This window comes from Hyla sarda, chromosome 9 (genome assembly GCF_029499605.1).
Source record: "Hyla sarda isolate aHylSar1 chromosome 9, aHylSar1.hap1, whole genome shotgun sequence".
Taxonomy (NCBI): Eukaryota; Metazoa; Chordata; class Amphibia; order Anura; family Hylidae; genus Hyla; species Hyla sarda.
In genome coordinates, this window is record NC_079197.1 from 134,155,368 (window position 1) to 134,181,930 (window position 26,563).

A 26,563-nucleotide genomic window follows, 5' to 3' on the forward strand; every position below is an offset into this window, starting at 1 on the left:
CCGTACGGAACCGTATTGAAAACCGGATGCATTGACTCTCCATTGAAAACCGTATGCCAAACGATGCATCCGGTTGCATCTGTTTTGCGTCTTGTGCGGTTTTGGCCATTTTTTTCCCGTACTCAAAACCGTAGCCCACCACGGTTTTTGGTCCGGGTGAAAAACCGTATTGAAACCGTATATGTTTTTTTTTTTAACATTGGAGTCAATGGCAGCCATAGGGGATCATATGTGCGTACGGTTCCATCCAGTTTGCACCATACGGTTTTTTTATTTGCAATTTTTTTCTTGGAATTTCAATCAAACAAGTGAAACTTTATTCATAATGGAGTGAAACATTAGAAACGTATACGTTTTTTTATTACCAACAGATGCAACCAGACATAATTTTTCAAACCGTATACAGTTTATCTGTATACGGATTAAAATTTGTACACACATTTTGATACAGTTTAGTCAGATTTTGAGGAATCCGTTTTTCATCAAAAACCTGATACAGGAAACTGTATTGCAAAAACGTGGTGTGTATGCATCCTAAGGCTGGGTTCACACTAGCATAATGCAGACGTAATTCTGCCTGCGTATTATGTCCGTCAGTTCGAGCCATCAGACCCACGATCAGGCCAGGACTTGTGGCCATTATACAGGTGCAAAAATGTGTCCATAATATACTAGTGTGAACCCAGCCTTATTGCTCCTGGAATGACTAAATCTGAATCAGCCATTAAAGGATAATGCTAATATATGCTATCACCTTATGCTTGATGGTCCGACCTTAGGGACCCCCACGGTTACTGAGAATAGAGGGACTGCAGCCCTTGTTTATTGCTGTGTCCTCTTCACGGTTTTTTATTGCACAGAGGTGCTTTCAGTCCAGTTAATGGGTCTGGCTATACTTTCCTAAATTGACCCTGAGTGGCTGAGAACGTTGTATTCTCAGAGTCGGTGGGGAGATCTTTGAGGTCAGACCCCCATCACTGATCATTAAAGGGGTACTCCCCTGGAAAACTTTTTTTTTTAATCAACTGGTGCCAGAAAGTTAAACAGATTTGTAAATTACTTCTATTAAAATATCTTAATCCTTCCAGTACTTATCAGCTGCTGTATGATCTTTGTATGATCAGAACAGGATAGGTTTGCTATGGGGATTTGCTCCTTCTTTGGACAGTTCCTAAAATGGACAGAGGTGTCAGCAGAGAGCACTGTGGTCAGGCAGAAAGCAAATTCAAAGAGAAAAGAACTTCCTGTGGAGCATACAACAGCTGATACGGTAAGTACCGGAAGGGTTAAGATTTTTTTTAATAGAAGTAATTTACAAATCTAAAGAAAAAAAAGTAGGTTGGGGGGCTCACATTATGTATAGGATATATATATATATATATATATATATATATATATATATCGAGGTGACTGTGTTGCACGTAACCCACGTGCCAAAATAGAAATGAATAGAGAAATGTGATACAGACCTCAAGAGATAGATAGATAGATAGAGAGAGAGAGAGAGAGAGAGAGAGAATGGTAATTATATAAAAACAGGGATAAATATATAATTTGGAAATAATTAATTTAGGAATAACAGACTAGTTGTACATTGAATAAAATGATGACATTTATTAAATTGACATTTTATATAAAATGTATAAAAATAAATTATGTATAGCGTCCAAGGACTATGGACTAGTAGAGAATATAAAAAAAATGATAGAAAAAATGAAAGAATAAAATTATGTGTGATTCATGTTACAGCCACCTAGATGCTCATTGTTGTTCAATGAATAAGGCTTTGGCCGAAACGCGTTATATGAGTACTTGCACTGTGTTTAATAAACACATAACACTTGGCAGAAAAATATAGTGTGCCGGGATTTCTTCTCCACTACCAGGAGTTCTGCACTACTTTTGGATACTACTTTTCTGAATATGCGTAACGTACCAGCACATTAATACTGTACTATACGCAGAGTTTTATTAATTCACACTGTAAAGTTAAGGGCACTGTACCTGACGCAGCAAGTACTCCTCTTCCGCAGCAGTAATATAGTCAGGGATATAATAAGCAGCACAAGGAACCTAGGGGCAGAAAGTTAATATTGTGTATGAGGCCAGCAAGCTACAGTTTTACTATTAAAACCTGTCAAATATCTCCAAATGTAGAAGTTTACCTAACACCCACACCAAATGTTTCCTTGCCCAGTGAATGCTTCCAGATATCCCAATAGACTACTACTAAACAGATCACATTAATACAATGAATTCTGAGTCACTTATTCCTTTTAGTTCATAGCTGCCATTGGATACAGGCAGAAGTCTAGCGCCACCTGTTGACAGCTTTGGATATAAATAGAGAAGAAAACTTAGTAATTAAAATTTAAAGGGGTACTCCGCTGCCCCAGCGTTCTAAACATTTAGTTCTGAACGCTGGGTGCGGACTGCGGGGGTCGTGACGTCATGGCCACGCCCCCTCAATGCAAGTCTTTGGGGGCCATGCCCCCTCCCATAGACTTGCATTGAGGGGGCATGGCTGAGACGTCACGACCCCCGCAGTCCGCACCCAGCGTTCAGAACTAAATGTTCTGAACGCTGGGGCAGCGGAGTACCCCTTTAAGGGGTTATCCCAAAATGATAGCATATCCTCCGTCCACAGGATAAGTAATACATAGCTGATCAATGGGGGTATGGATACCACCTCCACGATCAGGAGAAGAAGTGTTCCCTGTCCCCCAGGTGAATGGAGCTGCAGCGCACAGGCCTCCGCTCCACTTACCTTCTATTGCAGTATTTAACCTGCGGACCTCCAGATGTTGCAAAACAACAACTCCCAGCATGCCCAGACAGCCGTTGGCTGTCCGGGCATGCTGGTAGTTGTAGTTTTGCAACATCTGGAGGTCCGCAGGATGAAGACCACTGCTCTATTGGTTACCTTCAGAAGTCCAATAGTGGCTGAATAGAGCGGTGGGTAAGTATGCATGCTGCTGCTCTATTCTTTCTGGGGACAAGACACCTGTTCTTGTGATTTATGGGGTCCCAGCGGTTAAACCCCCACTTGTCAACTACTTATTACCTATCACGTGATAGGGCATTAAAGGGGTACTCCGCCACTAGACATCTTATCCCCTATCCAAAGGATCAGGGATAAGATGTCTGATCGCGGGGGTCTCCCTGCTGGGGACCCCGCGAGCTCCCTGCTGCACCCGGCCTTAGTTTAGAGTGCCAGGCGCAGCGCCAGAGGCTCTTAACGTCACGGCCATCACGCCCCCTCCCATAGTCTTGCATTGAGGGGGTGTGACGTCACAAGCCTCCGCCCCGCATTGCCAGTCATCCAGCACATTCGCTCCGTACACTGGATGTCTGGGGTGCCGCAGCTGAGAATGTGGGGGTCCCCAGAGACGGGACCCCCGCGATCAGACATCTTATCCCAAGATGTCTAGGGACGGAGTACCCCTTTAATTAAAAGTTTTGTTTATACATTTTATTTTGTAGGAGATCCTGCTATTGTACTTAAGATTTCTGCTGTTGGGTCTACAGATAATCGCTGCACAACTTTTCAGGTAAACACTGTCTTTACATGCAAAAAACTGTGTGGCCATTAATAATCAATTAAAAAAACGTGAATAACGGTATGTCTGAACAAATTGCACAGTGGCAATATAAATACCAATGTGATAGCTTGGGGGAGTAGGGTATATGGGTGTAGCTGTGCGGTGACTAAAGGGTGTCTGGTTAACCCTTGCTATTCGTGACACCAGGGTGGGGGCTCCTCAGTAATGCTTGTCCTACCGCCACCCTTCCCAAGAGCGATAGAGAGGTATGAAATAATTGAATGGAGAGTTTGCTGATAACAGTTGGAATTTTTACTGAAGGTTTTATGCAAGCTTCACAACAGGAACAGTCTCGACAAATGCTAATTTTCTTGGAGATTGACAAAGGTTGGGACCTTAAGCAATTTAGAATCCTTAGATTGATATGCGCTGTTCCACTGGATTTAGTTGCAGTTCAGTAGTCACACTAGCTTTAGTGGGGATTAGATTAGTTTAGGCTGAGGCCGGTAGGTTTCTGGCCTAGCTTGTCTTTGAAAGTTGCGCAGATCCGTCCTGCTAGTACGACATCCACGAGAGCAGCAACCCAAGAGAGTGATAATTGGCTACAGCTTATATGGGCAGGGGCTGGACTAGAGCTAATTGGTCCAATACTGATGTCAATCCCCTTCACACAGGATTATGGGTAGCATGTGACCCAAGGACCTCCAAAGGTCCTCCAACATACCATAGATGATTTAACATGGTCACATGACCGAAGGTCCTGCGACGCTAACAAGGTAAGTATACTATACATTATATTAAATATACCTTATTATTAAATATGTACATATAAACATCACAGAATTAGCATAGAAGAGAGGCGACTAGGGTCTGTCCCACCTGGAGAACCCAACTTGAGCGTAGTAACTCTGACTTTGGGGCCCACCATACAAGGTACGGTATGCAATACGGTACAGGGACACCACATCAACATCTGTGCAGAAGACACATCGAAACACAACTTTCTTTTAACAGGGTAGACTGGGCAGTGCATTGGTACAGTACCTTGTCTATAAGGAAACCTTCCAGGTCAGCCGCAGAGATATTGGCTTGCATTTCTGCAGCCTGTGTATAAAACAAGATAGAAAGGATACAATAATAAAACTATTTAAAGCGGAGGATTTATCTGCTTTCTATGTAGCAGAGCTAGATTTGTCATATAACTAGGGATCGACCGATTATCGGTATGGCCGATATTATCGGCCGATAATCACGATTTTGGGCATTATCGGTATCGGCAATTACCTTGCCGATAAGCCGATAATGCCCCGCCCCCCGCACCGCGACCGCCACCCACCGCACCGCGTCGCACCCCCCACCGTGATGCTGGGTGGTATACCGTTATGGATTTTTGCCCATACCGCTATACCGGTCGGGCCCCTCCCCCACCCTCCGAGTCAATAAAAAAATTAAACTTACCCGTAATGGGGGTGGTCCGGGCCATCCATCCTTCCAGTAGTGTCCGGGGGCTTTCCGGGTGAAGAGTGAACCGGTCCGGGCTGTCCTTCTTCTCCGGCGGTCCTCTTCTCCACTCCGGGCAGGCTCTGGCCTAGTAAACTGCATAGACGCCGCTACGCCGTGACGTCAGGTGCGTCGCTGGGCACGGGCGTCACTGCGCAGCGGCGTCTATGCAGCGTACTAGGCCGGAGCCAGCCCGGAGTGGAGAAGATGACCGCCGGAGAAGAAGGACAGCCCGGACCGGTTCACTCTTCACCCGGAACGCCCCCGGACACTACAGGAAGGAAGGATGGATGGCCCGGACCACCCTGACAGGTAGGGGGAGAGAAGCGGGTGGTGGTGGCGGCGGCGGCCTATGGCCCCGCAAAAGCCACTGCAGATCATTGATTTAAAGCGCCCGCTTTAAATCAATGATCTGCAGCGGTGTCACGGGGGGTTAAATAGCCGATAACTTATACCGGAATATCGGTATAAGTTATCGGCTATCGGCCCTAACCTGCACCGATTATCGGTATCGGCCCTAAAAAACCGATATCGGTTGATCCCTACATATAACTACTACTTTTTGTGTGCATTGTCCTACGTAAAACTATAATAAACTGGCAATATCATGATGAGCGGTGCCAAAGGACAAATTTAGCGCTACTACATTTGCGTATACCAAGCTCGGGCCCCTGACTCCATTAAAGTGGTACTTCTATGGAAAACTTTTTTTTATAAATCAACTGGTGCCAGAAGTTAATCAAGAGCAGGATAAAATCCCCATAGCAAACATATGCTGCTCTGGGCAGTTCCTAAAATGGACAGCAGACGTCAGCAGAGAGCACTGTGGTCATGACATCAGAGGAAATCTAAAAAGATAAGCATTTACTCTGTAGTATACAGCCCCTAAAATGTTCTGGAAGGATTAAGATTTTTTAATAGAAGTAATTTACAAATCTGTTTAACTTTCTGGCACCAGTTGATTTAAAAAAAAAAAAAAAAGTTTTCCACAGGAGTACCCCTTTAATGGAAATGTAACCCTTTAATAATTCTGTAAAAATGGGAATTATTAGTGGGTTCATACTCTATTGAAATCAAATCAAACAGATAAGGGTGGGTTCACGCAGCATTTTTGTTTCTGTTTAAAGGGGTACTCTGGTGAAAACCTTTTTTCTTTTAAATCAACTGGTGGCAGAAAGTTAAACATATTTGTAAATTACTTCTATTAAAAAATCGTAATCCTTCCAGTACTTATTAGCTGCTGAATGCTACAGAGGAAATTCCTTTCTTTTTGGAACACTGATGACATCACGAACACAGTGCTCTCTGCTGACATCTGTGTCCATTTTAACAAGGGCAGCATGGTGGCTCAGTGGTTAGCACTGTTGCCTTGCAGTGCTGGGGACTTGGGGTCAAATCCCACTAAGGACAACAATAAATAAATAAAGCATTATTATTATTATAATAACGTCAGCAGAGAGAACTGTGATCGTGATGTCATCAGAGAGCATTCCAGAAAGAAAAGAATTTCCTCTGTAGTATTCAGCAGCTAATAAATACAGGAAGGATTAAGATTTTTTAATAGGAGTAATTTACAAATATGTTTAACTTTCTGCCACTAGTTGATTTAAAAGAAAAAAGGTTTTCACCGGAGTACCCCTTTAAAGTAAAGGTTTTTTTTTTACCCCATAAACGGTTGAAAAAAAGTCTGTAAATAAAATATTGCCTTTTTTTTTCCAGTGTGTGAACATAACCTTGTTAAATATGGTGAACCATTTTTTTTTTTTTATAAACAAAAATATAACAAAAACGATATTAGTTTAGCATAGATGTAATAGTGCTGACTCCCATAATACATAAAAGGGGTATTTTGGGCATACATAATTTTTACATATTGCTGAGGTTGCTCGCTCACTGAATGATGCAGGACACCATTGCGGTCAGTGGTCAGCTAAGCATGAAACAGCGGTACGAGCTGGGGACAGGATGGCGTTATACAGGGAGTTGCAGAGATGTGAAGAGTGGGTAAACCTTTTTTTCCTACAAAGTAAACATTGAAAGGCATGAAAACTAAATTTCACCAGTGTTGCAGAATTGTGGAGTTTTGTTTTTTAATTTAACCCCATAGATATTTTATTTTTTTAGAGCATTTAATGGTTAAATCAAGGATGCTATTAAAATAAGCCATTGGTCTTGCTAAAGAACAAGCCATCGTACAGCTCTGTTGGGGCAAAAAAACAGTTATCACCCTTATGCCGGCCTCAGCGTTTCGAATGCTTGGAGCGTGCAGCGTGTCGTCACGGCCACGCCACACCACCTTAAAGGGGTACTCCGCCCCTAGACATCTTATCCCCTATCGCTGCTGGGGACCCCGGGGATCGCTGCTGCAGCACCCCGCTATCATTACAGCACAGAGCGAGTTCGCTCTGCACGTAATGACGGGCAATACAGGGGCCGGAGCATCGTTACGTCACGGCTCCGCCCCTCATGACGTCACGGCCCGCCCCCGTCAATACAAGTCTATGGGAAGGGGGCGTGGCGGTCGTCACGCCCCCTGCCATAGACTTGCATTAAGGGGACGGGCCGTGATGTCATGGGGGCGGAGCCATGACGTCACGCTGCTCCGGCCCCTGTATCGCCCGTCATTACGCACAGAGCGAACTCGCTCTGTGCAGTAATGATGGCGGGGTGCCGCAGCGGCGATCCCCAGGGTCCCCAGCAGCGGGACCCCGGCGATCTGACATCTTATCCCCTATCCTTTGGATAGGGGATAAGATGTCTAGGGGCGGAGTACCCCTTTAATGCAAGTCAATGGGAGGAGGTGTGACATAGACTTGCATTGAGGGGGCGTGTCATGACATTACGAGGGGCATGGCCATGACGTCACGACGCCCGCTCCCAGCGTTCTAAACAAACGCTGAGTGCTGCACAGAGACCGCAGGGGTCCCAGATGCGGGACCCCCGTAATCAGACATCTTATCCCCTATTCTTGGATAGGGGATGAGATGTCTAGAGGCAGAGTACCCCTTTAACCCCTTCCCTCTTTGGCGATTTTTCATTTTTGCACTTTTGTTTTTTCCTCCTCACCTTCTAAAAAACACTTTCAATTTTCCACCTAAAAATCCATATGAGGGAGTGTTCTTTGCGCCAACAATTTTACTTTTTAATACCATTAATAATTTCTTCCTAAAGAAATAAAGAATTTGCTTCTTCCGTTTCTGCGCAGTGCAGTTTTCAGTAAAAATTGCCCCTTATATTTATTCTGTAGGTCCATACGGTCACAAGGATACCCAATTTATATAGGTTTGATTTTTATTTTACTACAAAAAAAAATTATAACTACACGCACCAAAATTAATACGTTAAAAAATGTCCTCTTCTGACCCCTATAACTTCCATATTTTCTGTATAAGGGGCGGTATGAGGACTAATTTTTTGCGCTGTGATCTGAAGTTTTCATCGGTACCATTTTTGTTTTGATCTGACTTTTTCTAAAAAAAATTTATGGTTAAAAAGTGACCAAAAATACGCTATTTTGGAATTTTTTTACGTGTACGCCATTGACCATGCGGTTTAATTAATGATATATTTTTATAGTTCGGAGATTTACGCACGTATACCACATATGTTTATTTACACTTTTTTTTTTTTTTTTTTTTTTTTTAATGGGAAAAGAGGGGTGATTCAAACTTTTATTAGGGAAGGGGTTAAATCACATTTATTAATACTTTATTTTCACCCATAGGGAGCTATAACATTGCATACACTGATCTCTTACACTGTTCACTGCTATGCAATAGCCTGGCATTGATCAGTGTTATCGCCGCTCGACTGCTCCTGCCAGTCAGTTTTTACCATTTTACCCCCAAAAAGCGTAAATTATTTTTTTTATAAACATACTTGGTATTGCTGCGTGCGTAAATGTTCGAACTATCAAAATATTATTTTAATGATCCCGTACGGTGAACGGCGTAAATGTAAAAAATTAAAAATAAAGTCCAAAAATGCTGCTTTTTTTGTCACATTTTATTCCCCAAATAAATTCAGAATTTTTTTTTATATTTTCAAAATGTGGTATCAATAAAAAGTACAGATGACGGTGCAAAAAATGAGCCCTCATACCACCCTATATACGGAAAAATGAAAAAGTTATAGGTGGTCAAAATAGGACGATTTTTGATTACTGATTTAGTACAAAAAGTTTTAGATTTTTTTTAAGAGGTAAAAAAAATATAAAAAGTATCTAGTCATGGGTATCATTTTAATCGTATTGACCCACAGAATAAAAAACACATGTCATTTTTACCGTAAAGTGTACAATGTGAAAACGAAACCCTCCAAAATGTGCAAAATTGTGGTTTTCATTTAAATTTCCGCCCTAAAAAAATTATTTTTAGTTTTCGCTGTACATTTTATGGTAAAAAATATTATTTTGGTTTTGCTGTATATTTTACTGTATAATGAAAGATGTCATTACAAAGCGCAATTGTTCGCACAGGACACAAGCCCTCATATGGGTCTGTGGATGGAAAAATAAGAATTATGGCTCATAGAACACGAGGTAGAAAACACAAAAATAAAAACTGGCTGTGTCTTCGAGGGGTTAACCTGAGGTCTCTTTAACTGTGGTACAACTATAACTCCCAGCATGCCCTGACACCAGCAAACTGTCAGGGCATGCTGGGAGTTGTAGTTTTGCAGCAGTTAGGGAGCCATAGATTACAAAGCAATGCAATAGAATAGGCACAGGCAACCTTCGGCACTGCAGATGTTTTGAACTACATCTCCCATGATGCTCTTACAGCCAAAATACTGCCAAAGCATCATGGGATATGTAGTCCAAAACATCTGCAGTGCCGAAGGTTGCCTGTGCCTGCAATAGAGGATAAAGAAAAGAAACGCAGCGATTGGTATTACAGATTCCAGGAGACTTTTAGCAATCTTAATGCATTACCTTTCCCAGAATCCTTTTGGTGGGTTCACTTCCGGGTGTACGAGGTCTTTGAGTGACAGCCGATTCAGCCTATCAGGAATAGGAATGGAAGGTCCCAGTTGAGCCAATGAGATTGTAGGTAAAGGAAGGGGGCGGGGCTAGTAGTGTAGTCTATGTTTTCCTGTGTGGTGTCTTGTATACATCTCAGACTGTACTGTTATTTTGGGAGCATGAAGAGACCATGGGGGAAGATTTATCAAAACCTGTGCACAGGAAAAGTTGCCCAGTTGCCCATAGCAACCAATCAGATTGCTACTTTCATTTTGCAGAGGCCTTGTTAAAAATGAAAGAAGCAATCTGATTGGTTGCTATGGGCAATCTGATTGGTTGCTATGGGCAACTGGGCAACTTTTCTTCTGGACAGGTTTTGATAAATCTCCCTTATAAACTTGCTTTATTTTCTTAATCTCCTAGTTAAATGCTAACTATTGCTCCCTGGTATCAGCCAGTACAGGGCAGCCATTGCTTAGGACAGGCAGAATATAGTGCATTACTGAAAAATCCTCCATAATAACTCCTTTATCTGACATGTCTTAGTTTATAAGAGTGTTTCCCAACCAGGATGCCTCCAGCTGTTGCAAAACTACAACTCCCAGCATGCCCGGACAGCCGTTGGCTGTCCGGGCATGCTGGGAGTTGTAGTTTTGCAACAGCTGGAGTCGCCCTGGTTGAGTAACACTGGTTTATAAGAATCTCCAGACACATATCTACACTATGGAGAAAAGTATAGGGACCCCTACACATTGCACCGTCCATTGGCAGTAAAAGGGAACCTGTCACCAGATTTTACCTTATATAACTTGGCAACACGATATATCGGGTAAAATATACTTTCTGACCAAATGCTGATGTCCTGTCAGTGACGAAAATACATTATAAAAAATCTCCCCCTCTGTACGGTAAAGAGAGGCAAGGGGTCATGGGTAGAGATGAGCGAACTTACAGTAAATTCGATTCGTCACGAACTTCTCGGCTCGGCAGTTGATGACTTTTCCTGCATAAATTAGTTCAGCTTTCCGGTGCTCCTGTGGGCTGGAAAAGGTGGATACATTCCTAGGAAAGAGTCTCCTAGGACTGTATGCACCTTTTCCAGCCCATCGAAGCACCTGAAAGCTGAACTAAATTTAGGCAGGATAAGTCATCAACTGCCGAGCCGAGAAGTTCGTGACAAATCGAATTTACTGTAAGTTCGCTCATCTCTAGTCATGGGACATGTAGGGTGTAGAAGTAGTCATGGCTGTCCGGGCTGTATCGAGGCCTACTCAAGCGTGATTGACAGCTGGGTGACCACCGACATCACCGCTCTTCACTGAAATTTTGCGCAGGCCTAGAGACAGCGCCATCTCTGAGCATCTGTAGGAATAAGAAAGAAAGACTGAAGGATGGCGCCTCTTGTATTACCCTTAAGTAACGAGAGCTGGGTGGGGGGCAACCCCACGGGGCTTATAGATGGCAGCTCACCTTAGAGAGAAAAATAATGCGCATATCACCCCAGTTAGGGTCGGGGTACCAATGGTGCGTGTTGCTGCTAGGCTGGAGGGTTGCAGGAGAAGACAGCAGTCGTCCTGAGTGGAATATGTGGAAGCAGAGAAAAAGACCCTTTGGAATTCGGCGCGGCAGACTCTTGGAGATGGATGGAGCGGAGGTAAGAGGTAATAGATACAGGCCCAGATTTATCAAACTGTGTGAGAGAAAAAATAGAGCGATTTTCCCACAGCAACCAATCACAGCTCAGCTTTCACTTTACCTCAGCTCGTTAGCTGAGCTGTGATTGGTCGCTGTGAGAAAATCTCTCTATTTTTTCTCTCACTCAGTTTGATAAATCTCCCCCATAGTCCTCAGCAGGACAATTTATTGAAGAAAATAATAAAATGACAGGATTACGTGTTTCAGGAGTAGCCCTCCCTTCCTCAGATCAGGGTAAGGTATTGTCAGAAAGTGCAGCTTTAACCCCTTAAGGACTCAGCCCATTTTGGCCTTAAGGACTCAGACAATTTAATTTTTACGTTTTCATTTTTTCCTCCTTGCCTTCTAAAAATCATAACTCTTTTATATTTTCATCCACAGACTAGTATGAGGGCTTGTTTTTTGCGCGACCAGTTGTCCTTTGTAATGACATCACTCATTATATCATAAAATGTATGGCGCAACCAAAAAACACTATTTTTGTGGGGAAATTAAAACGAAAAACGCAATTTTGCTAATTTTGGAAGGTTTCGTTTTCACGCCGTACAATTTCTGGCAAAAATGATGTGTGTTCTTTATTCTGAGGGTCAATACGATTAAAATGATACCCATTATTATATACTTTTATATTATTGTTGCGCTTAAAAAAAATCACAAACTTTTTAACCAAATTAGTACGTTTATAATCCCTTTATTTTGATGACCTATAACTTTTTTATTTTTCCGTATAAGCGGCGGTATGGGGGCTCATTTTTTGCGCCATGATCTTTACTTTTTTTTGATACCACATTTGCATATAAAAAACTTTTAATACATTTTTTATAATTTTTTTTTTTAATAAAATGTATTAAAAAAGTAGGAATTTTGGACTTTTTAAATTTTTTTTCGTTCACGCCGTTCACCGTACGGGATCATTAACATTTTATTTTAATAGTTCGGACATTTACGCACGCGGCGATACCAAATATGTCTATAAAAAATGTTTTTTACGCTTTTTGGGGGTAAAATAGGAAAAAACGGACGTTTTACTTTTTTATTGGGGGAGGGGATTTTTCACTTTTTTTTAACTTTTACTTTTACATTTTTTTACATTTTTTTTTACACTTGAATAGTCCCCATAGGGGACTATTCATAGCAATACCATGATTGCTAATACTGATCTGTTCTATGTATGGGACATAGAACAGATCAGTATTATCGGTCATCTCCTGCTCTGGTCTGCTCGATCACAGACCAGAGCAGGAGACGCCGGGAGCCGCACGGAGGAAGGTGAGGGGACCTCCGTGCGGCGTTATGAATGATCGGATCCCCGCAGCAGCGCTGCGGGCGATCCGATCGTTCATTTTAATCGCGAACTGCCGCAGATGCCGGGATCTGTATTGATCCCGGCACCTGAGGGGTTAATGGCGGACGCCCGCGAGATCGCGGGCGTCGGCCATTGCCGGCGGGTCCCTGGCTGCGATCAGCAGCCGGGATCAGCCGCGCATGACACGGGCATCTCTCCGATGCCCGCGGTTATGCTCAGGACGTAAATGTACGTCCTGGTGCGTTAAGTACCACCTCACCAGGACGTACATTTACGTCCTGCGTCCTTAAGGGGTTAAATAGGCCAAAAATGGGTGCCCAAACAAGATGGTTTATAAACACAAACTACCCGAGGGCAGTAAGGGGCCAAATGACCAATATTTACTAAACCCCTAGGCCTAAGCCCGGGGTATAAAACACCTACTTATTCTGCCCTTAAAACATAACTTTTACTTCCTATTAAAAATAAAATTGTCCCAACAAAAATTGTTAAAACTGATAGCCAGATGATCGAGTATAAGTGTAACTCGTATTAGGAGAACAGTCACCACTTATTAAAGGAGTATTCCAGCGCAAAATAATTTATCCTCTATCCAAAGGATAGGGGATAAGTTATAGATCGCAGGGGTCCGAGCGCTGGGGCCCCCGGGATCTCCTGGACAGGGCCGTGGCAGTCTGCAGGAAGTGAAGTTTCGTTCCCAGCAGAAAGACACGGCAGACACGCCCCCTCCATGTATCTCTATGGGGTACATGGAGGGGGCGTGTCGGCCGCCGCGTCATGCGGGGACGGAACGCCCCCTTTCCAGCATACTGCTCGGACCCCCCGCGATCTATAACTTATCCCCTATATGGCAATGGCTGCTACAAACATGGCGGCTGGGGTATTTGTTACCCACCCCCCTGATGTCATAATGGTGAGCCCAGTCACTCTCACCAATGAATGTTGCCGATACAAATATTGTTACTCAGGTTGCCAATCATGTTTTATCTGTAATTATAAACATGTGAGTATACTATCTACTCACCGATCATGTGCTGAAGTGAGTCCTCGCTTCAGAGCATGATGTATACACGTCACATGTATTTCCGATGTTTACTAGCTATGCTGCGCCACGCATGACAGCCGCGAGATGTGAAGAACTTCTATTTTCGCCGGCGCCTCAGTGCCTTCTGCACATACGCTAGAACTTAAACAATTGTTTATATCAGCGAGAAAGCGGCGCATGCGCTAACACTTAAGAAGCACACTCTGTCCCTATGTCTCCTCTAAAAACACAAAGCAAAGGCGCTGCCTGAGGAGGATCACACGTGCTAATGCCGGACAGGGGCGGGGGTCAAGATGGTCTCTTACCCGCTCCGGTTGTGTACCGACATACACAACAGTGGTTAGCACGTATTGAAAGATGAAGGATGCTTTGTTGTCCGTCTGCAGCCTTCCCATGAAAACTTGTGCAATCCAGTGAACTTCATGGGTGATAGGGAATTCTATGGCGCTGAGCAGGACAGAGACAATTCAGGTGGGATGTTTCAGGTAAAAAGCTTTATTCAGCCAAGATGCAACGCGTTTCACTGCCCTTGCCTGGAGGCACATGGATTGTCTGTTTCCTAACTCAGTGTTTCCCAACCTGTGTGCCTCCTGCTGTTGCAAAACTATGGCTCCCAGCATGCACTGATAGACCATGCATGCTGGGAGTTGTATTTTTGCAACAGCTGGAGGCACATGGGTTGGGAAACACTGAGAAACAGACAGTGGTGCGGCAACACTGCAGTAGTCTGTTACCTAACTCAGTGTTTCCCAATCCCAACCAGTGTGCCTCCAGCTGTTGCATAACTACAGCTTCCAGCATGCACGGTCTGTACATTCACATGGGCGGGGGTTTATAGCAAGTTTCTCGTTTCAAGTTTGAGATGCAGCAAATTTTCCGCTGCAGCGGGAAACTCACTGTAAACCTCCGCCCGTGTGAATGTACCCTAAAAACACACTACTCTACACTAACCCTAAATAATGAGTAAAACACTACATATACACTGTCGTCCCCCCCCCCCCCCAATAAAGATTTTAAATGTCTTGTACGTCAGTTTTTCCAAAACGGAGTCTACAGCTGTTGCAAAATAAGAAACTCCCAGTATTGCCGGACAGCCATTGACTGTCCAGGCATGTTGGGAGCTTTGCAACAGCTGGAGGCACCCTGTTTGGGGAAAACTGACGTACAGTTTTTTTGGTGGAGGAGTCAAGTGTAACGCTTGCATCCGGGTACACCCCTATGACAATCCCTAATTTAGGCCTCAAATGCACATGGCGCTCTCTCACTTTGGAGCCCTGTTGTATTTCAAGGCAACAGTTTAGATGCGCGTTCTGTGCCCATGGCAGAGGTCACAGAATAGAAAATCAGATACTCATCTGGCGCTCGCAGGATCCGTCCAGGTGGTCAATAAGGTAAAAGACTACAGGTGTGGTAAAGAGTTCAGTCTTTATTTCTTCATAAAGGACAGACAACGCGTTTCGAGGGATCGCCCCTCTTCCTCAGGTCATGGGTACAGGGACAGGTAACATAATGCTTTTTATATGCTCAAAAAGACAGCGAAAATCGGCTGGTTGGGTGACGTCACAGTCAGGTGTGCTTGTCAGGGAGGGGCAATGGGAAAGGCAAAAATAAAATAAAATAAAAAAAAAAAAAAAAAATTTTTCTCTTTTTCTCTTCTTTCCCTCCCCCCTCTCCCCCTCCCCTCCCCTTCCATTCTTTATTAAAAAAAGGCAGTGTTGAAATACTGTTTGCAAATGCTCAAAATGTCTTTGACATTTAAGTCCATAGCAGGGGGGAAGGTGATTGTGAGTTTTGCCGTGGTTGAGAGTCACTCGGTCTGATGCTTTCGCTTCATGCCGTCCGGTCATGGATGCGTGCTGGTACTCCGTGTATCGTTGGGGTTTCTGGTGGTTATCATCGTATGCCGCTGCGGTTGGCAGGTTCTCGGTTCGGCATGGGAGGGGCTGTGGAGGTGCCTTGTAGGCGCTGCAGTCCCTTTGTCCGCGGACTACCGCCGCGCATGCGCAGACGGCCGTGTGTCAGCGGAGCAGTACACAGGTAAGGAAGGATTTTGCCCTCACAACAATCCGGCTAAATTTGATTATAGTGATGACATCATTTTTGTATGGCAGGGACCGACAGATGACTTGGAAAGATTTTTAGTTTATTTACAGGACAATTCCATGAATGTCAGGTTGACCAGTAAGTGGAGTAGGTCCAATATGGACTTTTTGGATGTTAAGCTGATAGTTGAAATGGATGGGTCAATATCGACTGACATTCATAGGAAAGAGACCTCCGTCAACTCCTATCTATTGGCTAGCTCATTTCACCCTCCCCATGTTATTGGGGGAATACCCCGGGGGCAACTCATACGGGCTAAACGTATATGCTCTAATGATACCTTGTTTGATAGACAAGCAGATGATATGGTTAATCGATTTTCTAGCAGGGGATACCCACGTGATAAGGTAGTGCAGGAGTGGTTACAAGTTAAACAAATACCGAGGAAGACACTTATGAACAAGAAGGAGAAGAAGGAGGATGAGGGAGTTGGACACACGAGGTTCATATCCCAGTTTAACAAACAATGGTCAGGGATGCGGAGGATCTTGACGCGCCATTGGCACGTCTTACACAGTGATGCCAAGTTAAGACACCTACTACCGGATAGGCCTCTTATGACACCCAGGAGGGCACCCAACTTGAGGGACTTATTGGTGACCAGCCATTATGTCCCTCCCAGGTCAGGACAATATTTGTTTGGATCAAGGGGACCGCCCTGGGGCAACTACCCTTGTGGTAGATGTGGAGCCTGTTCCGTTATGGAAAGGACTCAGAATTTTGCCAATTCTGACAGGACGAGGGAATATAAGATTGTCCACACCATCAACTGTGGTGTCTCTGGTGTGGTGTCTCTGCCCATGCAATAAAATCTATGTGGGTATGACCACACGGGAAATGAGAGCACGCGTGATGGAGCACATCAGGGACATCAAAAATTCCGCACGCGATGATTGGATAGATGAGGGTGGATCACGTGGGAAACCTCTAGCTAGACATTTTAAGATCATGCACCAATCCAATTGGAGATTACTGAAGGTCAAGGGCATTGATAGGATTTATATGGGGAATAGAGGAGGCGATGCCACAAGGGCCCTCCTACGCAAGGAGACTAAATGGATTGTGACATTGGATACCATGGCCCCTAAAGGGCTAAATGAATATGTGAGTTTCTCTCCCTTCCTATAATTTGGGACTTGTTTTTAATGACTGTTTCTTTTATTGAGGTACTACTGTGCTCTTTATGATGAAGTGACGTATATGACCTAAGGAGGAGTGAGTCGATTGGCATCATTGCAAGAATCATTTTTCACCCACATGGAAGAATAACAATTGAAAGATGTGGACCCACGTGCTTATCCGACAGTAAAGGATTTGGACTCTCAAAACATGGGACTGATATATAACAATAATGGATAGGAATCTTTTTGTCCTGAGGACCAATTGGGTCTAATGCATATTGTAAAGTTGTGTCCAGGTTTTGGGAATTTTCACTATGTGGTTATAGGCAAACGTGTAGGCTGTGTTGTGAATGTGGTATGGGTGTGTAGGTGGTGGGTCACAGTGTATTATCACACAGCATGGGGTGTAGGTGTGTATGTATGTGGGTTTGGTATAAGATATTTGGGGGTGCGGGGGGGGGGGGGGATGGGGGGTAATGATTGGTATGTGTGTGTGGTGTATGGGTTGTTAGCTACCATGGATATGGATACCATAAGGAAGGGGGGATGGGGTATGGGGGGGAGGTTGTCGTCATTATTACACGAATTAATGAATTAATCAATTACAATTACACTTGCACTATAATTAGTTTAGGTTATTTATATCTTCACATTATGTTCACTAGCACATACAATGATCACAAGTACACATAATAGGGGGTTTATCACTAGGTGTTTCATTGAGCTTCGCTCTCTTATGGGAATATTATCAATTGCATATTTGTATGATATATCATTCTATTTTTGGGTATTATGGTGTTGGGTCGTGCATGCATGGGTATGTATGTGGGTGTATGCGCATGCATACATGTATACACATGGGTGTGTGTGTGTATTTATGTATGTGCATTCACTTCATATATATATATATATATTTTTACATATATAGAAAAATTTTCACACACTATTATTTCACTTTTTCAATCATTGTTTATATTGTTTTCATGATAAGTGTAAATGGAGGGATTGGTTAGAATATATCATTGGATATGGGACATTAGGTGGAGGCTGTGGGACTCTTGTTTAGGTTCCATACTAGTATATAGGGGGCTCCCTAAAGACAAGGATACATAGTTACGAGAGATATCAAGTGATTATACGATAAATATGGATAGTGGTATGGTTCATAGGTCCTCATGATTCTTGCTTTGATAGACAATGAGGGTATCAAATTGTATTGTAAAAATTGATTTATATTTGCTCTGATAGATAATGAGGGTATTAAAATTATATTGTAAAAAGTGATTCATATTTAGGATCGAATGGTATGGTATTCCTACTTTTGATGTTTGATATATGATCATTATTTCTATTCTATATACATATTTCTTAATACAGTGCAAACAATTTATAATCTTATATACCTTTCCCTTGTTGGGATATGCGATGCGGCTCCCCTAGTGGATACCTGAGAATGGTTAAGCTCGGAGCGCATGCGCGGATTCATGGCGCTATGCCGTCTTTCGGAGGGCAGTCAGTACGGGCGGATGTGCTTCAAGTTATGACGCGCATCCGTCGGTGACGCCACCCGGAAGTCGGCCGGCGTCCGGTTCCGCTACATGCGCCATTTGAGGGCGACCATATAAATAGCCGGTAGTTCCCACCTCATGTAGCGCCTCTTGAGAAAGGAATCATCCGAAACACGTGTCGAGGTTGCAGGATCATCACTGGGAAGCCGTCAGCATGTCACAATTAGGTATTGTGTTGATTTAAGTTATTGTGTTTTTATGTGCTGACCAAACTAATACTGCTAGACTGTATATGGCATTACCGATTACTGTATATATCCCAGTGATATCCTGCTTAGCTTTGTGTTGGGGGTTTTTTAAGGGTGGGTCATTTTATGGGTGTTTTTTCTACCTGTTTTTGTATATATAATAAAGAGGAATTTTTTGACTATATCTTTGGGCTAATTTTGTAGGTTATTGATTAAATTATTAGCCGCGTTGGGCTTGTAGGTAATATAGTATTTCAACACTGCCTTTTTTTAATAAAGAATGGAAGGGGAGGGGAGGGGGAGAGGGGGGAGGGAAAGAAGAGAAAAAGAGAAAAAAAAAAATTTATTTTTATTTTTTATTTTTTTTGCCTTTCCCATTGCCCCTCCCTGACAAGCACACCTGACTGTGACGTCACCCAACCAGCCGATTTTCGCGGTCTTTTTGAGCATATAAAAAGCATTATGTTACCTGTCTCTGTACCCATGACCTGAGGAAGAGGGGCGATCCCTCGAAACGCGTTGTTTGTCCTTTATGAAGAAATAAAGACTGAACTCTTTACCACACCTGTAGTCTTTTACCTTATTGACCACCTGGACGGATCCTGCGAGCGCCAGATGAGTATCTGATTTTCTATTCTGTGACCTCTGCCATGGGCACAGAACGCGCATCTTGACAAAACCGCCTCGGCCATCTCGAGAAACAGAAGGATACAGGCTGCCGCGGATCGCACTATTTCGATACCAAGCCCACAACGGTGTCGCGCTCGCAGTGCGACGCAATAAGGTGAGCAACTTCCCACCCCCATTTTTTCTCTTGTCCCCACGAGGTAACGGCACAGGGTGCGCTGGTCTTTTGTTCCCTTTTTCTCCTCCCTTTCTAAAGGCAACAGTTTAGGGCCACACATCAGGTTTCTCCGCACTCAGGAGAAATTGCGCTACAAATTTTGGGGGCCTTTTTCTCCCTTTACCCCTTATGAAGAGGTAAAGTTGGTGTCTACACCAGCATGTTAGTATAAAAAAAAATTTTTTTTACACTAACATGCTGGTGTTGCCCCATTCTTTTCATTTTCATAAGAGTTAAAAGTAAATAAAGACCCCCAAAATTTGTAACACAATTTCTCCCAAGTACGGAAATACCCCATATGTGGGCGTAAAATGCTCTGCGGGCGCACAACAAGGCTCAGGAGTGAGAGCGCACTTTGTACATTTGAGGCCTAAACTGGTGATTTGCATAGGGGTGGCTGCTGGTTACAGCGGTTCTGACATAAACGCAAAATAAATAAATACCCACATGTGACCCCATTTTGGAAACTATACCCCTCACGGAACGTAACAAGGGGTATAGTGACCCTTAACACCTCACAGGTGACTAACAGAGTTTTGAAACAGTGGTCCGTAAAAATGAAAAATTTAATTTTTCATTTGCTCAGCCCACTGTTACAAAGATCTGTCAAATACCTGTGGGGTGTTAAGGCTCACTGTACCCCTTATTACATTCCTTGAAGGGTGTAGTTTCCCAAATAGTGTACCATGTGGGGTGTTTTTTGCTGCTCTGGCACCATAGGGGCTTCCTAAATGTGACATGCCCCCCAAAAACCATTTCAGCAAAATTCGCTCTCCAAAATCCCATTGTTGCTCCTTCTCTTCTGAGCCTTGTAGTGCACCCACAAAGCACTTTACATCCACATATGAGGTATTTCCTTACTCGAGAGAAATTGGGTTACATATTTTGGGGGGCTTTTTCTCCTTTTACCCCTTGTAAAAATAAAAAATAGGGGTCTATAAGAACATGTTAGTGTAAAAAATGAAGATTTAGAATTTTCGCTTCCACTTTGCTGCTATTCCTGTGAAACACAAAAAGGGTTAACAAACTTTCTGAATGTCATTTTGAATACGCTGAGGGGTGAAGTTTTCATAATGGGGTCCATTATGGGGTATTTCCAACATAAAGACCCTCAAATTCACTTCAAAACTGAACTGGTCCCTGAAAAATTCTGATTTTGAAATTTGAGTTTGGCTGTGAGGTGAGGTTCAGTGGTAAAATTGTAGTTACAGGTAATGTTTCATGGTCAACCAGTGCTGGAGACGTAGCTTGTAGCTTCTGGGCCCTGATGCAAAATATAATACTGGTCTCTTATGAGGCAGATGTGTTATGGGGCCTCCTTAGGCACCAGGGCTCTGGTGTAACTGCTACCTCTATAGCTACGCCCCTAACCAGTGCCCTCTAGAAGTGATATTTGGTGTGAATATGATATGGTCTGAAGTAATCTTGTACTTGCTCTTCATAGCTTCTTAGTCACCTACTTAGGTCACTGTTAACCCCTTCTAGGCTGACAAACTGGCTGAATGGCATCCCGTTTTTCTTTTGGCAGGGCATGAGTAAGGAATTTCTTGTTATGGGTTTCCTCACTCTACACCATAATTTTTGTATGCAAGAATTCAAGCTCCTTGTCCCCAAAGACACTGGTAAATCTCATAGTGATAATATTAATGTTATTTAGGTGTGTAACAATATCACAGAAGGAATATCACTTTCATACGTTTAGGCTTATATATAGTGTGCTGATTTACCACCTTCACCCCTTACAATAGCGGCCGACTGGCAGTTTAAGGTTAACGTGGTGCTACTCCTACATCTCCTTCATTGATTCATTTATTATCAGCTGTGTATATGCCAGCTGTCCAAGTTCTAAAGATCAAGTGCTGATTTAGCTCTAATAATGCCAACATTATATTATAATGCCAATAATAACAACATGCAGTCTCAACTATATATTTATTACTATCATCTTAGAATAAAAAAGTTGGGCATTACTATATTGCTACTCTGACAAGCCAGTTGGCACATTGGTGGCATGGATCAGTCAATAAGTACAGGGTTCAAATTGAACACTACAAGGCCGGCCTAAGGGACTTTTGTTCTTTTCTATTTTGGTATTTTTATTGGTTGGGGTATCCTCCTAATTTAACCTTTGTCTAAGGCAAGGCTGGGCATCATAGCACGAGCACAGTGGGATACGCTCCACGACCTATATATTGTATTCTACGATTTCTGTTCTATCCCAGATTTAGGTGTCCACAAGTGGATCAGCTGTGGTATAATTATAATGAAACAAATATATACTGGATACAGAATTTGTGCTTTTTCTGAGCTTTGTAGTTTATACTCTCTTCCATCACAAGAGCTTTTTATTTCCATGAAAATTCTCACCCCATAATCTCAGTACCTTGTACCCTTGAGGCATTTAGATACTTTGAATTGTGGTCAAGTTAATATACGTATGATGGTTATGAAATACCTATTAACCATACCCCTGAGGTATATCATACCCTGAGGTATATCATACTCAATATGCTGAGAACCTGGTAACTAAAACCTAGAGCCAGAGGTGTGCCCGGATGGCCGATTAAGGTAGCCTATAAAGAAGAGGGCAAAATACCAACTGATAGGAGAATAATAAATGTTTATTACGGTACAGGTTATACGTGTGCTAACTGGCTAAAAGCTTTAGCCATCTCTTTTTTAGGATTGGGTATATATCTGTGAAAACACAAAGAACTCCACCTTCCAAGTTTCTTAATGACGTGAGCAGGGATGGAGTGTCTCGAGGCTGAAGAGGCTGCCCCCATCCTGAAAGAATGGCCAGATATTGTAGAAGGATTTAATCCGGCGGTAAGGGCTAAAATGCGTATGTGTCTATTAAAATCTTTGGCAGACAGAGGTAATACAGGGAAAGGCAGTAGCGGGGAGTCAGGTGATTTGTCGTGTAGTAGAGTTAGGAGTTGTTGTAGGACCTTTACCGGAAACCACGGATTATTGGAGGGGTAGATGTTGATTACCACCTGTTTAGTCTGTTGTGTTTTGGTTCTACCTAAATGTAACTTGAAACCGGATCCGTCGGTTGATAAATGTCTAATCTGTAAGGTGTCAGATTTGTAATTGGTCTTGGTAAATTCACCCGGCCTCAGAAACCCATAGTAAGCCAAATAAACAGCTGCTTTAATAACCAAGCTAGCCGAGACACCGAACGGGTTCCCATCGAGGATTCTGCTGAAAGTCTGAAAATCGGCGGCAGATACCGGGACTCTAGATGGCGACCTGGGTTTCTCAGATTTTTGGATACCTTTTAATGCTGCTTTAATGGGGTGTGCACTTAAGATGGAAGGAAGGCTAGGGTGAGTTAGCGAGTGGAAATGTTGTATCCCTGCTAAATAACTGCGGATGGTACTGTGCGATAAGTTAAGGGAAGAGTGGCAAAAAGACACAAAAGCTAGGATGTAGCGGATGTCGTGGGGAGAAGAGGTCGGATATTTATGTGTAAATTTGAGAAAAGTATTCCAGGCAACCTTGTAAGCCCTGGCTGTGTTGCAGGCTAATGAATTATTGATTAACTGGAAAGCCCCTGACAAATGAGTTCTTAGTCCAGAGTCAAAAGGCTGAGAGAAGGTGCTGGTGTGGCTATCTCGTCCGCCTGCGGCATGACCTGTCGGAAAACCTGTAAATTAAAGCGTGAAAGAGCATCAGCGGCCGTATTCTTACTACCTTCAATGTGCCTGCACTCTATGTGAAACTGCTTCATTAATGCTGTATGGACCAGCCGTCGCAAAAAAGACATAATGGTGAGTGACCTGGACCTGCCTTTTTGGATAATGTCTCGTGTGGCGATGTTGTCAGTGAGAAACACTACTGTGTGTCCTTGCCACAAGTGCCCCCATGTTTGAGTTGCTGCGACTATGGGGACTATTTCAAACAAGGCCGAGGTGGCAGAGAATTCTGGCAGAGCCAGAAGTTCGGGCGGCCAAGCTTCTGAAAACCAATGGTTATCATAAATGGCAGCATACCCAGCGGAGGCAGCAGCATCCGTAACAACCACAGGTGACGAAGCGTTGGCTGAAGGTATGAACATAGAAATCCCGTTCCAACCTGCAAGATACTGGTCCCACATTACTAGATCAGCTTTTGCCGCTTGTCCCAGGACTACCGGGGAATCCATTTCTGGGGCCGATGGTAACAAGGACAGTAATCGGGAAATAAAGGCCCTGCCCTGAGGAATGATCCTCATGGCGAAGTTAAGCATTCCTAACAGGCTCAGTAACTGGTGTCTATTTGTGACCGAGGACCGAGCCATACCATGGATAACTGTACGAATGCGTTCTAACTTTTCCTGTGGCAATTTGGCTATCATCCTTACTGTGTCCAATACCACCCCTAGGAAGGTAATTGATGTAGAGGGCCCTTCCACTTTCTTATCAGCTACTGGGATATTCAGGTGGCCAAACACTGATAGGAGCGTCTGTAAGTCCTTGGGTACTTCCTCTGGACTTTCTAACAAAAGGAAGTCATCTAGGTAATGAAGAACGTTGGTGCAGGACCACTGGTTAACCAAAATCCATTCAACAGCTGTAGCAAAGGTATCAAAAAGCCAAGGGCTGCTCTTAGAGCCAAAAGTGAGGCGGGTGGCAAAGTAAAACTGCCCTTCCCACTTGATACCGTGCCACTGCCACAGGTCTGGATGGATGGGCAGTAATTTGAACGCATCGGTAATGTCTGCTTTGGATAACCAGGTGCCAGCGCCAAGGTCCAAGATCCGCTGGATAGCTGCGTCTACTGACGTGTATTTCATGGCAAATTCTTCCGACGGTATCAAGGAGTTGAGGCTAGGAATGTTACAAGAATGGGGGGCGGACAAATCATAGATCATACGAAATTTATTAGAGAACTTTCCGCAAGCAATTCCAATGGGGCTCACCCTCCACTGGTTATATGGAGCCCTAGGGAAAGGACCGATAATGAAACCTTTAATCACCTCATTCCTTAAGAGTTCCGTGACGACTTCAGGGTTCGCCGATGCTGATTGTAAATTCCGACATTCGAAAGTTTCCTGAGGAAGACTAATCAGGCCTGTGTGAAAACCTAACTCACAACCATTACACAGGAAATCCACGAGATCAGGATCTGGGTGACCCTGGAGGTATTCTCTAAGGACTAGGGTGTTTACCAGGCCTAGTCATGCCTCTGGTCCTGTCTTCTTGGGGCATTGGCTCTTAGGGTGGGCGCGGTGACAAATGCTGCAGACATGCAACAGGCGGCACTGACTAAACCTGCAAGAGGAGTAGTTGAAATTATTGCATATCTGCGCATTTCCTAGATAGTGAACTGGCCTGCCTAGTTTGTCCAAAGAGGCACCTAACTGAGATTTGGGGGTTGTACCGTTATCTGCTGTCGAGGTACTGGCTACTGAACTAGAGCACCAATTTGTGGCGTGTGAAGATGACTGGCATATGGCGCACAAAGGTGCCCTAAGGCCGGCAAAATGCCTGCAAAATAGTTCTGTATCTAGCACAGCCCAATTTGTGATTTGCTGGAATTGGCATAACGTGGCGGCGGCTTTAGCAGCAAAGGAACGATGAAAGTCATAAAACGCGAAACCGCCATATTTGTACCCCAGGTCTACCAGTTTGTGTAGGTATTGGTCCAATTCAATACGTCTATGAGGACTAGCAGCACACACCACATCTCTGTAAAGACCAAATGCCAAAACAAACTCAGGGATATTCAATTTTTTGTTTAGTCTGGGGTCCCTAGCCTTGACAACAACCGAGACCTCTCCGCAGGCGAAGGTTCTATTGTCAAGGACGTCCTGGGAAGCCACCAGGAGAGAAGCAAGGTTGACCTCTTTCCCTTCTAGGATGTCCCTCCTGATGGCTTCAGGTATGAAATGTGCCGGGATAAGGCTGACGGCTGAAGAGGACGTACCTGAAGAATTTAACCCAGACAGGGGATCAAGGACAGGTGAGACCATTCCCGAGCTGGACGGGACCGGTGGTCCTGATGGAAAAACTGGAGTGGCAGCTGTCACAGGTGGCGTGCCAACACCTGAACCTCCAGTGCTCACGGCCGCGGAGTTTCCAGCTGTGGGTAAGGGATTGGTGGACTCGGGGGGTGCCGTTGTAGAGATAGCAGTAGGACGGGACTCCAGAGTGGTAAGCCTATCCTGCATCTCGTGCATCGAGGTGGATAACGAGTTAAGAAGCTTATGGATCTGTACTAAGGATACTGGATCACAATCTTCTTGACTGTGGGAGCTATTGCCCTCGTGGGAATGCAAGATCCTAAATAACTCGGCTTTCCTTGCCGTGGCAGGGAAGGGGATACCCCGACGGCGAAGTTCAGCCGTGATTCTAGGGATGGTCCAGGACCTAAGAGTCATTGCATTCCCGCCAGACGAACAACTTGCTGGTGAAAGCGGAGCGGTGGAAGGAGGGGCAGCGGCCCCGTCCATGCTTTCTGACACGTGCGACATCTCCTGAAAGACAAATACCGGAATATCAGGATTGACCTGATATGATGACAACCCGGTGCTCCCGAGAAAAAACCCCCGTGAGGCACGTAGATTGATGAGTCAATCCACCTCGAGAGGTGCTCTTAGGACAAGACAGGTGAACTATATGTGATACTACATCAGATAACGAAGCGCGAGGACTGCCGCGGGCAATCAGCCTCTACTGATGATCCAAGACTATTGATAACA

At 43.9% G+C, this 26,563-nt stretch overlaps 2 protein-coding genes across 2 annotated transcripts in view; one reads left to right on the top strand and one right to left on the bottom strand.

The window, feature by feature from the left end:
- Nucleotides 1–11,649, bottom strand: part of ALKBH6 (alkB homolog 6) — a 36,572-nt gene extending 24,923 nt beyond the window's left edge. The window contains exons 1-4 of the mRNA XM_056541497.1: nt 11,476–11,649; nt 9,976–10,044; nt 4,587–4,646; nt 2,005–2,073 (exon numbers count right to left, since the gene is read on the bottom strand). Of these exons, the coding sequence (XP_056397472.1) occupies nt 2,005–2,073; nt 4,587–4,646; nt 9,976–10,044; nt 11,476–11,499 (222 nt within the window). The 5' untranslated portion in view covers nt 11,500–11,649. The remainder of the gene's footprint in view (nt 1–2,004; nt 2,074–4,586; nt 4,647–9,975; nt 10,045–11,475) is intronic.
- LOC130292049 (cytochrome P450 2G1-like) overlaps nt 11,192–26,563 on the top strand; it is a 51,944-nt gene continuing 36,572 nt past the window's right edge. The window contains exon 1 of the mRNA XM_056541496.1: nt 11,192–11,659. Coding sequence (XP_056397471.1) covers nt 11,492–11,659 — 168 coding nt within the window. The 5' untranslated portion in view covers nt 11,192–11,491. The remainder of the gene's footprint in view (nt 11,660–26,563) is intronic.